Source organism: Salvelinus fontinalis, unplaced genomic scaffold (assembly GCF_029448725.1).
Source record: "Salvelinus fontinalis isolate EN_2023a unplaced genomic scaffold, ASM2944872v1 scaffold_0281, whole genome shotgun sequence".
Taxonomy (NCBI): Eukaryota; Metazoa; Chordata; class Actinopteri; order Salmoniformes; family Salmonidae; genus Salvelinus; species Salvelinus fontinalis.
In genome coordinates, this window is record NW_026600490.1 from 135,908 (window position 1) to 151,497 (window position 15,590).

A 15,590-nucleotide genomic window follows, 5' to 3' on the forward strand; every position below is an offset into this window, starting at 1 on the left:
CCTCAGAACCGTAGCGTCTCCCCTCAGAACCGGTGCGTCTCCCCTCAGAACCGTAGCGTCTCCCCTCAGAACCGTAGCGTCTCCCCTCAGAACCGTAGCTTGTTTTGCGTTTTATGATGCATACTGTTTTGCTACGGCGTGCCCTAATGAACACAGCCCATGTTCTCCATCTTTCTCTTGTTATGTTGTGGTTTTTAGGAGTCATTGGTCGTAACCCCCCCCCCCCCCCCCCGTATCAGCCATGAGCAGCAAACCCCAACCCCCTCTGATGAAGAAGCACAGCCAGACAGATCTGGTGAGCCGGCTGAAGACCAGGAAGATCCTGGGCGTCGGAGGAGAGGATGATGATGGAGAGATACACAGGTCAAAGGTCAGTAGTATGCAGACACACACAGATTCTACAGGGCCTTCAGAAAGTATTCAACCCCCATTTTCTTTTCCCACATTTTGTTGTGTTACAGCCTGAATTTAAAATGGATACAATTTAGATTTTTTGGGTGGTCACTGGCCTACATACAATACCCCATAATGTAAAAGTTGAATTACGTCTTTTGAAATATTTACGAATTAATAAAAAATGAAAAGCTGAAATGCCTAAATAGCTTTAGGAGTAAAAATGTGCTTAACAAGTCACATAATAAGTTACATGGACTCTGTGTAATAATAGTGTGTTAACATGACTACCTCATCGCTGTACGCCACACATACAGTTATCTGGTCCCTCAGTCGAGCAGTGAATTTCAAACACAGTTTCATCCACAAAGACCAGGGGAGGTTTTCCAATGCCTCGTAAAGAAGGGCACCTATTGGTAGATGGGTATAAAAGACATTGAATATCCCTTTGAGCATGGTGAAGTTATTAATTACACTTTTAGATGGTGTATCAATACACCCCATTCACTATAAAGATACAGGCGTCCTTCCTAACTCAGTTGCCGGAGAGGAAAGAAACTGCTCAGGTATTTAAACATGAAGCCAATGGTGACTTTAAAACAGTTATAGTTTAATGGCGGTGATAGGAGAAAACTGAGGATGGATCAACAACATTGTAGTTACTCCACAATACTAACCTAATTGACAGAGTGAAAAGAATGAACCATGTACATAATAAAATATTCCAAATGCATCTTCTTGTTTTGGAACAAGGCACTAAAGTAATACTGCAAAAGAAATGTGGCAAAGAAATTAACTTTTTTTCCTGAATAAAAAGTGTTATGTTTGGGGCAAATCCAATATAACACATTACTGAGTTCCACTCTCCATATTTTCAAGCATAGTGGTGGCTGCATCATGTTATGGGCATGCTTTTAATCGTTAAGGACTGGGGGGGTTTTCAGGATAAAAAAAAGAGTGTGAATGTTCCTGAGTGACCAGTTTTCACTTAAATCTACTTGAAATTCTATGATAAGATCTGAAAATGGTTGTCTAGCAATGATCAACAACCAATTTGACAAACTTCAAATAATTAAAAAAAAAGAATAATGGGCAAATGTTGCACAATCCAGGAGACTTAATCGCTTTAATCGCTGCCAAAGGTGATTCTAAAATATCTGTGCAAAAGATGTATAGAAACGTTCGAAGTTCATTTTGTCGTTATGGGGTATTGTGTGTGTAGAAATATATATATTTTTAAAGTATTATATTTTGAATTCAGGCTGTAACACAACAACATGTGAAATAAGTCCAGGGATGTGAGTACTTTCTGAAGGCTCCGTATACATTTTATTTTCTTTAAAAAACACTTATTTACTGTATGAGTTTGTCAATAGAGGGGGACGGGGACGTGTTTTGTTGTCTCATATACCCGATAGGTGCAGTGAAATGTTGTTTCATAGTAGCATGGCACCCCTGGAGCAAATAAGGGTTAAGTGCCTTGCTCAAGAGCACGTCGACAGATTTTTCACTTTGTCGAACTTGGGTATTCAAACCAGCAACGTTTCAGTTACTGGCTCAACGCTCTAACCGCTGGGGTACCTGCCTCCTTACATGCTGACCAAACCACACGCGCCCGTGCGTCCGCAAGTTGATTTTGTTCACCCCCCCCCCCCCCCCCCCCACACCAGAAGTGATCAGGACACGCAGGTTGAAATATCAAAACAAATCTGAACCAATTATTAATTTGGGGACAGGTCAAAAAGCATTAAACATTTATGGCAATTTAGCTAGCTAGCTAGCTTGCTTTCGCTAGCTAATTTGTCCTGGGATAAACATTGAGTTGTTATTTTACCTGAAATGCACAAGGTCCTCTACTCCGACAATTAATCGACAGATAAAACGGTCAACCGAATTAGTTTCTCGTCATCTCTCCTTCCTTCAGGAGTTTTTCTTCTTCTTTGGACTTTATATGGCGGTTGGCAACCAACTTTACAGCATTACTACAACCCACCCGGAGTGTGGACCTCAGTTCATCTTTCAATCACCCACGTGGTGCTCCTAAAAACCAATGAGGAGATGGGAGAGGCCGGACTTGCAGCGCATTGAGCGTCACAAATAGAACCAATTACTATTTTAGTGCCACGCAGACGCTCGCGTGCAGTGTGGGTGAAAACTGGAAAAATGTATGTAAAAAATGTATCACTAGCCACTTTAAACAATGCCAATTAATATAATGTTTACATACCCTACATTACTCATCTCATATGTAAATACTGTACTCGATACCATCTACTGCATCTTGCCTATGCCGTTCTGTACCATCACTCATTCATATATCTTTATGTACATATTCTTCATCCCTTTACACTTGTGTGTATAAGGTAGCTGTTGTGAAATTGTTAGGTTAGATTACTTGTTGGTTATTACTGCATTGTCGGAACTAGAAGCACAAGCATTTCGCTACACTCGCATTAACATCTGCTAACCATGTGTATGTGACAAATAACATTTGATTTGATTTGCAATGATTTGAATAACATGTAAGTGTACATTTATTTTTGCGACGCGAGCGTTGTGGTCTGCATGTTAGAGTCATAGCAGACATGGAGACTTGGTATAGAATTCAGTCCAGGGGCCTTGTTTGTAGAGACAGCGTTTGAAAGTGAATTTGATACCATGGACACATGTTCATAGTGCCAACAGCAGACACAGCAGATGGCTACCTGGTACAGAACTGAACTGGCTCTCTGTGTACAGAGATGGCCTTTGATCAGGCATCAAACACCTGACTCCATGTCACCTCACCTCTATCGCTGCACGTACATTCACTCTCTCTGTGTTTCTCCTCATCTTCTCTCTCTGTTTCTCTCTCTGTTTCTCTCTCTCTGTGTGTCTCTCTGTCTCTCTCTCTCTCTCTCTCTCTCTCTCTCTGTTTATCTCCATCTCTCTCTGTGTTTCTCTCTCTCTCCATCTCTCTTTCTCTCTCTCTCTCTCTCTGTTTTTCTCTCTCCATCTATCTCTCTCTGTTTTTCTCTCTGTTTTATCTGTCTCTCTCTCTCTCTCTCTCTCTCTGTTTTTCTCTCTGTTTTATCTGTTTCTCTCTCTCTCTCTTGCTCCTTCTTTCTCTCCTATGGATTATGTTCTTGACAGTACAAACATGTCTTCCTACCGTGTGATGATGAAAGCTTCCTAGGGTCGAAGACACAACAGGTATTAAATAACTGAAACGCTGAACACAGTTTCGGGAGGAATATTCATGCTCTGTCAGCATGGTGTGATTTTGGATTCGTTACGTAATTATTATTGAAATATTTCTGGAGATCAAGTCTTTATGACACAATCGGAGTTTGTTTGTCACAGAACACAGAGGGTGTAACGGTACAGTGAGATATTTACTACAGCTCTTCATCTCTCTCGCTCTGTTTGTCACATGCACAGAACACAGAGGGTGTAATGGTACAGTGAGATATTTACTACAGTTCTTCATCTCTCTGTTTGTCACATGCACAGAACACAGAGGGTGTAACGGTACAGTGAGATATTTACTACAGCTCTTCATCAACAGTGTAAATGCGTTAGATTAGAAAGGACTAGAAGGCGCTCAACCAACTTAAACCCCCAAAAATATATACACTACCGTTCAAAAGTTTAGGGTCACTTAGAAATGTCCTTGTTTTTGAAAGAAAAGCAAATTTGTTGTCCGTTAAAATAAGATCAAATTGATCAGAAATACATTGTTAATGTTGCAAATTACTATTGTAGTTAGAAACGGCAGATTTTGTTTTTAATGGAATATCTACATAGGCGTACAGAGGCCCATTATCAGCAACCATCACTCCTGTGTTCCAATGCCATGTTGTTTTAGCTAATCCAAGTTTATAATTTTAAAAGGCTAATTGATCATTAAAAAACCCTTTTGCAATTATGTTAGCACAGCTGAAAATTGTTGTCCTGATATAAAGAAGCAATAAAACTGGCCTTTTTTAGACTAGTTGAGTATCTGGAGCATCAGCATTTGTGGGTTCGATTACAGGCTCAAAATGGCCAGAAACAAAACTTTCTTCTGAAACGCGTCAATCTCTTCTTGTTCTGAGAAATTAAGGTTATTCCATGTGAGAAATTGCCAAGAAACTGAAGATCTCATACAACGCTGTGTACTACTCCCTTCACAGAACAGCGCAAACTGTCTCTAACCAGAATAGAAAGAGGAGTGGGAGGCCCCGGTGCACAACTGAGCAAGAGGACAAGTACATTAGAGTGTCTAGTTTGAGAAACAGATGCCTCACAAGGCCTCAACTGGCAGCTTCATTAAATAGTACCCTCAAAACACCAGTCTCAACGTAAGCAGTGAAGAGGTGACTCCGGGATGCTGGCCTTCTCGGCAGAGTTCCTCTGTCCAGTCTCAACATCAACAGTGAAGAGGCGACTCCGGGATGTTGGCCTTCTAGGCAGAGTTCCTCTGTCCAGTGTCTGTGTTCTTTTGCCCATCTTAATCTTTTATTTTTATTGGCCAGTCTGAGATATGGCTTTTTCTTTTGCAACTCTGCCTAGAAGGCCAGCATCCCTGTGTCGCCTCTTCGCTGTTGACGTTGAGACTGGTGTTTTGCGGGTACTATTTAATGAAGCTGCCAGTTGAGGCCTTTACAAGTGGATTCAGCACCACGGACAGAGATCAGAATTCCTGCGATTTGACAGTTGGGTCAAACAGAGGAAAAACTAAACACAATAAGATGTCTTTTTAAAATAACTTGATGTTTGTGAACAGGCTTCCTGTGAACAGGCTTCCTGTGAACAGGCTTCCTGTGAACAGGCTTCCGGTGAACAGGCTTCCGGTGAACAGGCTTCCTGTGAACAGGCTTCCGGTGAACAGGCTTCCGGTGAACAGGCTTCCGGTGAACAGGCTTCCGGTGAACAGGCTTCCGGTGAACAGGCTTCCGGTGAACAGGCTTCCGGTGAACAGGCTTCCTGTGAACAGGCTTCCGGTGAACAGGCTTCCGGTGAACAGGCTTCCTGTGAACAGGCTTCCTCCGACGGTCACTGACACCTTTCGTGCAATGGGCGTCGCACATAATGAGTCGGAAACTTTTCACAGATGCTGGACAAACATAATGTCCAATATATGAATGAAAAAGGGGAATGTCTGACTGTTTTGCTGCCTGTGATTGTTTTAATAAAACATTTGTGATGAACATAAGGATACTGCGTGGGCCTGCGCCGGCTAAACCAATCACGTAACCCGGGTTACCGCTAAGACCAGGTCGTTCTTAAATATCTCGAGTTGCGCTGACTGAAATATATATTTATATTTTTAGGAGATATCTCCAATATTTCTACCTGTCCCACCTCAGCGGAAGCAAGCTGATATTGGACAGATGGATTTCCGAACCTGAGGTAAAGGCTGGAAAATGCAAGTGCGCCAGTTTTTACACGATGAAATTTCAAACTAACGTGCGTTTGACACTTGCGCCTCCTTCGCTCCAGAGGAACATATAACCCTGAGTGTTAGAGAGACCAGGTAGCCAAGGCAACCGTGTTGCCTGTCACAGTCAACTCTCTACTCTCAATCATACGTGCTGAAAACACGGGCTGAAGACGTGGTTTTCCAGACAGTCTGTTTCACTTGTCAGAATCCATCAGTCACCCAGATATGTCTACAATACATGTATTCACCCAGATAGATCTACAATATAGTTAGTCACCCAGATAGATCTACAATATATTCAGTCACCCAGATAGGCCTACAATATAGTTAGTCACCCAGATAGATCTACAATATAGTTAGTCACCCAGATAGGCCTACAATATATTCATTCACCCAGATAGGTCTACAATACATTCAGTCACCCAGATAGGCCTACAATATAGTTAGTCGCCCAGATAGATCTACAATATAGTTAGTCACCCAGATAGGCCTACAATATATTCAGTCACCCAGATAGGCCTACAATATAGTTAGTCACCCAGATAGGCCTACAATATAGTTAGTCACCCAGATAGATCTACAATATAGTTAGTCACCCAGATAGGCCTACAATATATTAATTCACCCAGATAGGCCTACAATATATTCATTCACCCAGATAGATCTACAATACATTCATTCACCCAGATAGGCCTATAATACATTCATTCACCCAGATAGGTCTACAATATATTCATTCACCCAGATAGATCTACAATACATGTATTCACCCAGATAGATCTACAATACATGTATTCACCCAGATAGATCTACAATACATGTATTCACCCAGATAGATCTACAATACATGTATTCACCCAGATAGATCTACAATACATGTATTCACCCAGATAGATCTACAATACATGTATTCACCCAGATAGATCTACAATACATGTATTCACCCAGATAGATCTACAATACATGTATTCACCCAGATAGATCTACAATACATGTATTCACCCAGATAGATCTACAATACATGTATTCACCCAGATAGGTCTACAATACATGTATTCACCCAGATAGATCTACAATACATGTATTCACCCAGATAGATCTACAATACATGTAGTCACCCAGATAGGTCTACAATACATGTAGTCACCCAGATAGGTCTACAATACATGTATTCACCCAGATAGATCTACAATACATGTATTCACCCAGATAGGTCTACAATACATGTATTCACCCAGATAGGCCTACAATACATTCATTCACCCAGATAGATCTACAATACATGTATTCACCCAGATAGGTCTACAATACATTCAGTCACCCAGATAGGCCTACAATATATTCAGTCACCCAGATAGATCTACAATACATGTATTCACCCAGATAGGTCTACAATACATTCAGTCACCCAGATAGATCTACAATACATGTATTCACCCAGATAGGTCTACAATACATGTATTCACCCAGATAGGTCTACAATACATGTAGTCACCCAGATAGGTCTACAATACATGTAGTCACCCAGATAGGTCTACAATACATGTATTCACCCAGATAGGCCTACAATACATTCATTCACCCAGATAGATCTACAATACATGTATTCACCCAGATAGGTCTACAATACATTCAGTCACCCAGATAGGCCTACAATATATTCAGTCACCCAGATAGGTCTACAATACATTCATTCACCCAGATAGGTCTACAATATATTCAGTCACCCAGATAGGTCTACAATATATTCATTCACCCAGATAGGTCTACAATATATTTTTAGTCACCCAGATAGGTCTACAATACATTCATTCACCCAGATAGGCCTACAATACATTCATTCACCCAGATAGGCCTACAATACATTCAGTCACCCAGATAGGTCTACAATATATTTAGTCACCCAGATAGGCCTACAATATATTCAGTCACCCAGATAGGCCTACAATACATTAAGTCACCCAGATAGGTCTACAATATATTCTGTCACCCAGATAGGCCTACAATATATTCAGTCACCCAGATAGGCCTACAATATATTAAGTCACCCAGATAGGCCTACAATATATTCAGTCACCCAGATAGGCCTACAATATATTCAGTCACCCAGATAGGCCTACAATATATTCATTCACCCAGATAGGCCTACAATATATTAAGTCACCCAGATAGGCCTACAATATATTCAGTAACCCAGATAGGCCTACAATATAGTTAGTCACCCAGATAGGCCTACAATATAGTTAGTCACCCAGAGAGGCCTACAATATATTCAGTCACCCAGATAGGCCTACAATATATTCAGTCACCCAGATAGGCCTACAATACATTAAGTCACCCAGATAGGTCTACAATATATTCTGTCACCCAGATAGGCCTACAATATATTCAGTCACCCAGATAGGCCTACAATATATTAAGTCACCCAGATAGGTCTACAATATATTCAGTCACCCAGATAGGCCTACAATATATTAAGTCACCCAGATAGGCCTACAATATATTCATTCACCCAGATAGGCCTACAATATATTAAGTCACCCAGATAGGCCTACAATATATTCAGTCACCCAGATAGGCCTACAATATAGTTAGTCACCCAGAGAGGCCTACAATATATTCAGTCACCCAGATAGGCCTACAATATATTTAGTCACCCAGATAGGTCTACAATATATTCATTCACCCAGATAGGCCTACAATATATTCAGTCACCCAGATAGGCCTACAATATATTCAGTCACCCAGATAGGCCTACAATATATTCAGTCACCCAGATAGGCCTACAATATATTCAGTCACCCAGATAGGCCTACAATATATTCAGTCACCCAGATAGGCCTACAATATATTCAGTCACCCAGATAGGCCTACAATATATTCAGTCACCCAGATAGGCCTACAATATAGTTAGTCACCTAGAGAGGCCTACAATATATTCAGTCACCCAGATAGGTCTACAATATATTCAGTCACCCAGATAGGTCTACAATACATTCATTCACCCAGATAGGCCTACAATACATTCATTCACCCAGATAGGCCTACAATACATTCAGTCACCCAGATAGGTCTACAATATATTTAGTCACCCAGATAGGCCTACAATATATTCAGTCACCCAGATAGGCCTACAATATATTCAGTCACCCAGATAGGCCTACAATATATTCAGTCACCCAGATAGGTCTACAATATAGTTAGTCACCCAGAGAGGCCTACAATATATTCAGTCACCCAGATAGGTCTACAATATATTCAGTCACCCAGATAGGTCTACAATACATTCATTCACCCAGATAGGCCTACAATACATTCATTCACCCAGATAGGCCTACAATACATTCATTCACCCAGATAGGCCTACAATACATTCAGTCACCCAGATAGGTCTACAATATATTTAGTCACCCAGATAGGCCTACAATATATTCAGTCACCCAGATAGGCCTACAATACATTAAGTCACCCAGATAGGTCTACAATATATTCTGTCACCCAGATAGGCCTACAATATATTCAGTCACCCAGATAGGCCTACAATATATTAAGTCACCCAGATAGGCCTACAATATATTCAGTCACCCAGATAGGCCTACAATATATTCAGTCACCCAGATAGGCCTACAATATATTCATTCACCCAGATAGGCCTACAATATATTAAGTCACCCAGATAGGCCTACAATATATTCAGTAACCCAGATAGGCCTACAATATAGTTAGTCACCCAGATAGGCCTACAATATAGTTAGTCACCCAGAGAGGCCTACAATATATTCAGTCACCCAGATAGGCCTACAATATATTCAGTCACCCAGATAGGCCTACAATACATTAAGTCACCCAGATAGGTCTACAATATATTCTGTCACCCAGATAGGCCTACAATATATTCAGTCACCCAGATAGGCCTACAATATATTAAGTCACCCAGATAGGTCTACAATATATTCAGTCACCCAGATAGGCCTACAATATATTAAGTCACCCAGATAGGCCTACAATATATTCATTCACCCAGATAGGCCTACAATATATTAAGTCACCCAGATAGGCCTACAATATATTCAGTCACCCAGATAGGCCTACAATATAGTTAGTCACCCAGAGAGGCCTACAATATATTCAGTCACCCAGATAGGCCTACAATATATTTAGTCACCCAGATAGGTCTACAATATATTCATTCACCCAGATAGGCCTACAATATATTCAGTCACCCAGATAGGCCTACAATATATTCAGTCACCCAGATAGGCCTACAATATATTCAGTCACCCAGATAGGCCTACAATATATTCAGTCACCCAGATAGGCCTACAATATATTCAGTCACCCAGATAGGCCTACAATATATTCAGTCACCCAGATAGGCCTACAATATATTCAGTCACCCAGATAGGCCTACAATATAGTTAGTCACCTAGAGAGGCCTACAATATATTCAGTCACCCAGATAGGTCTACAATATATTCAGTCACCCAGATAGGTCTACAATACATTCATTCACCCAGATAGGCCTACAATACATTCATTCACCCAGATAGGCCTACAATACATTCAGTCACCCAGATAGGTCTACAATATATTTAGTCACCCAGATAGGCCTACAATATATTCAGTCACCCAGATAGGCCTACAATATATTCAGTCACCCAGATAGGCCTACAATATATTCAGTCACCCAGATAGGTCTACAATATAGTTAGTCACCCAGAGAGGCCTACAATATATTCAGTCACCCAGATAGGTCTACAATATATTCAGTCACCCAGATAGGTCTACAATACATTCATTCACCCAGATAGGCCTACAATACATTCATTCACCCAGATAGGCCTACAATACATTCATTCACCCAGATAGGCCTACAATACATTCAGTCACCCAGATAGGTCTACAATATATTTAGTCACCCAGATAGGCCTACAATATATTCAGTCACCCAGATAGGCCTACAATACATTAAGTCACCCAGATAGGTCTACAATATATTCTGTCACCCAGATAGGCCTACAATATATTCAGTCACCCAGATAGGCCTACAATATATTAAGTCACCCAGATAGGCCTACAATATATTCAGTCACCCAGATAGGCCTACAATATATTCAGTCACCCAGATAGGCCTACAATATATTCATTCACCCAGATAGGCCTACAATATATTAAGTCACCCAGATAGGTCTACAATATATTCAGTCACCCAGATAGGTCTACAATATATTCATTCACCCAGATAGGTCTACAATATATTCAGTCACCCAGATAGGTCTACAATACATTCATTCACCCAGATAGGCCTACAATACATTCATTCACCCAGATAGGCCTACAATACATTCAGTCACCCAGATAGGTCTACAATATATTTAGTCACCCAGATAGGCCTACAATATATTCAGTCACCCAGATAGGCCTACAATACATTAAGTCACCCAGATAGGTCTACAATATATTCTGTCACCCAGATAGGCCTACAATATATTCAGTCACCCAGATAGGCCTACAATATATTAAGTCACCCAGATAGGCCTACAATATATTCAGTCACCCAGATAGGCCTACAATATATTCAGTCACCCAGATAGGCCTACAATATATTCATTCACCCAGATAGGCCTACAATATATTAAGTCACCCAGATAGGTCTACAATATATTCAGTAACCCAGATAGGCCTACAATATAGTTAGTCACCCAGATAGGCCTACAATATAGTTAGTCACCCAGAGAGGCCTACAATATATTCAGTCACCCAGATAGGCCTACAATATATTCAGTCACCCAGATAGGCCTACAATACATTAAGTCACCCAGATAGGTCTACAATATATTCTGTCACCCAGATAGGCCTACAATATATTCAGTCACCCAGATAGGCCTACAATATATTAAGTCACCCAGATAGGTCTACAATATATTCAGTCACCCAGATAGGCCTACAATATATTAAGTCACCCAGATAGGCCTACAATATATTCATTCACCCAGATAGGCCTACAATATATTAAGTCACCCAGATAGGCCTACAATATATTCAGTCACCCAGATAGGCCTACAATATAGTTAGTCACCCAGAGAGGCCTACAATATATTCAGTCACCCAGATAGGCCTACAATATATTTAGTCACCCAGATAGGTCTACAATATATTCATTCACCCAGATAGGCCTACAATATATTCAGTCACCCAGATAGGCCTACAATATATTCAGTCACCCAGATAGGCCTACAATATATTCAGTCACCCAGATAGGCCTACAATATATTCAGTCACCCAGATAGGCCTACAATATATTCAGTCACCCAGATAGGCCTACAATATATTCAGTCACCCAGATAGGCCTACAATATATTCAGTCACCCAGATAGGCCTACAATATAGTTAGTCACCCAGAGAGGCCTACAATATATTCAGTCACCCAGATAGGTCTACAATATATTCAGTCACCCAGATAGGTCTACAATACATTCATTCACCCAGATAGGCCTACAATACATTCATTCACCCAGATAGGCCTACAATACATTCAGTCACCCAGATAGGTCTACAATATATTTAGTCACCCAGATAGGCCTACAATATATTCAGTCACCCAGATAGGCCTACAATATATTCAGTCACCCAGATAGGCCTACAATATATTCAGTCACCCAGATAGGTCTACAATATAGTTAGTCACCCAGAGAGGCCTACAATATATTCAGTCACCCAGATAGGTCTACAATATATTCAGTCACCCAGATAGGTCTACAATACATTCATTCACCCAGATAGGCCTACAATACATTCATTCACCCAGATAGGCCTACAATACATTCATTCACCCAGATAGGCCTACAATACATTCAGTCACCCAGATAGGTCTACAATATATTTAGTCACCCAGATAGGCCTACAATATATTCAGTCACCCAGATAGGCCTACAATACATTAAGTCACCCAGATAGGTCTACAATATATTCTGTCACCCAGATAGGCCTACAATATATTCAGTCACCCAGATAGGCCTACAATATATTAAGTCACCCAGATAGGCCTACAATATATTCAGTCACCCAGATAGGCCTACAATATATTCAGTCACCCAGATAGGCCTACAATATATTCATTCACCCAGATAGGCCTACAATATATTAAGTCACCCAGATAGGCCTACAATATATTCAGTCACCCAGATAGGCCTACAATATAGTTAGTCACCCAGATAGGCCTACAATATAGTTAGTCACCCAGAGAGGCCTACAATATATTCAGTCACCCAGATAGGCCTACAATATATTTAGTCACCCAGATAGGCCTACAATACATTAAGTCACCCAGATAGGTCTACAATATATTCTGTCACCCAGATAGGCCTACAATATATTCAGTCACCCAGATAGGCCTACAATATATTAAGTCACCCAGATAGGTCTACAATATATTCAGTCACCCAGATAGGCCTACAATATATTAAGTCACCCAGATAGGCCTACAATATATTCAGTCACCCAGATAGGCCTACAATATATTCAGTCACCCAGATAGGCCTACAATATATTCAGTCACCCCGATAGGCCTACAATATATTCAGTCACCCAGATAGGTCTACAATATATTCAGTCACCCAGATAGGCCTACAATATATTCAGTCACCCAGATAGGCCTACAATATATTCAGTCACCCAGATAGGCCTACAATATATTAAGTCACCCAGATAGGCCTACAATACATTCAGTCACCCAGATAGGCCTACAATATATTCAGTCACACAGATAGGCCTACAATATATTCAGTCACCCAGATAGGCCTACAATATATTCAGTCACCCAGATAGGCCTACAATATATTCAGTCACCCAGATAGGCCTACAATATATTAAGTCACCCAGATAGGCCTATAATACATTGTCACCCAGATAGGCCTACAATATATTCAGTCACCCAGATAGGCCTACAATATATTCAGTCACACAGATAGGCCTACAATACATTCAGTCACCCAGATAGGTCTGCAATATATTCAGTCACCCAGATAGACCTATAATACATGTGTTTGACTTTGGGGACATGTTTACATTGACAGAAGGAACCACATGGTGTTTGACATGCTGGAGTTCTCTCTGTCTGAGAGCTGGAGATATTCTTGGCTCTTATTTCAGGCCAAAACCTCTATTGTGTTTCCTTCTATTTTGTGAGAGATGGGGTCCCCCTTTCATCACAAACTATTTCATTTTCTCACCCTTCCAAGTCACAAGGCTGTAACACAACCGGCCGGGATTGGGAGTCCCTTAGAGCGGCACACAATTGGCCCAGCGTCGTCCGGGTTTGACCGTCATTCTAAATAAGAATTTGTTCTTAACTGACTTGCCTAGTTTAGATAAAGGTTAAATAAAATAAAACAAATGTGGTATTATACTTTGCTGCAAACCTCATTGTAATTAAATACATATCTAACGGGAGTGTGAATGTAACGGATGTGAAATGGCTAGCTAGTTAGCGGGTGCGCGCTAGTAGCATTTCAATCAGTTACGTCACTTGCTCTGAGACTTAAGTAGTGTTGCCCCTTGCTTTGCAAGAGCCGTGGCCTTTGTGGAGCGATGGGTAACGACGCTTCATGGGTGGCTGTTGATGTGTGCAGAGGGTCCCTGGTTCGCGCCCGTGTCGGGGCGAGGGGACGACGTAAAGTTAATACTGTTACATTGATGCTGTTGACCCGGATCACTGGTTGCTGCGGAAAAGGAGGTTGAAAGGGGGGTGAGTGTAACGGATGTGAAATGGCTAGCTAGTTAGCGGGTGCGCGCTAGTAGCATTTCAATCAGTTACGTCACTTGCTCTGAGACTTAAGTAGTGTTGCCCCTTGCTTTGCAAGGGCCGCGGCTTTTGTGGAGCGATGGGTAACAACGCTTCGTGGTTGACTGTTGTTGATGTGTGCAGAGGGTCCCTGGTTCGCGCCCGTGTCGGGGCGAGGGGACGACGTAAAGTTATACTCTTACATGAACATGTCCACAAAGCCAAACAGCTCTGAGTTTATAGTTTTTACTGTTTGTGTCACTTCCTGTTCACTATTTTCTCTCTCAGCCTCACAACCTATTGTGAAGATATCATGTCAATCCTGGTCCCTCTGTCTACTGTGGCTGAATCTCCTCAAGTGGCTCTTGAGAAATACTCTGACCCTGATATCACAGTTATATCAGGCACCAGATCTGGAAATAAACATTATGGAGGAAATGGGAGGAGAAGATTGACTAAAGAAGAGATTTAGCCCAGTCAGATAGAGATGCATGCTGGGGGTTTGGACCTGGCCTTCAATAGTGTTGTTACATCCATTGTGGACTTCTACATTAATGACACGTACACATTGATTCTTAAAGAACATCCATTGTGGACTTATACATTAATGACATGTACACATTGATTCTTAAAGGACATCACTTTTATAAATGCCTCATCAGCCAAGTCCAACCCAAAATACAAGCTTGTTTTACTCCAATGTTGGTAGACAAAGTTAATGTAAACAAACGCTGTATAGACTCAAAACATGGTTAAAACTATCAGGTTCATCCCTGCATCCATAGCTCGGGTCTATGAATTTGAGAGTGGGTACATTTCTCCGGCCCCATCCCTCAGCTTCTTACCGAAACAGTACACTTTGTTATTGTTTCAACTGCAGATGGGCCCTTTTAAAGGGCAGAGCAGACCAGGGGACGAATACAGCAGGGACCAGTTATATTAGACTGTACCAGGGGTGGGGGGGACCTGTACCAGGTGTATTAGATTGTGCCATGGTTGGAGAGGACCTGT

At 41.2% G+C, this 15,590-nt stretch overlaps 1 protein-coding gene across 1 annotated transcript in view; it reads left to right on the forward strand.

Moving 5' to 3' along the window:
* Positions 1-230: 230 nt before the first annotated feature.
* The window catches only part of LOC129845336 (tumor protein p53-inducible protein 11-like), a gene marked incomplete at its 3' end in the record, with an annotated part of 51,032 nt that continues 35,672 nt past the window's right edge, over positions 231-15,590 (forward strand). The window contains 1 exon segment of the mRNA XM_055913226.1: positions 231-370. Coding sequence (XP_055769201.1) covers positions 242-370 — 129 coding nt within the window. The 5' untranslated portion in view covers positions 231-241.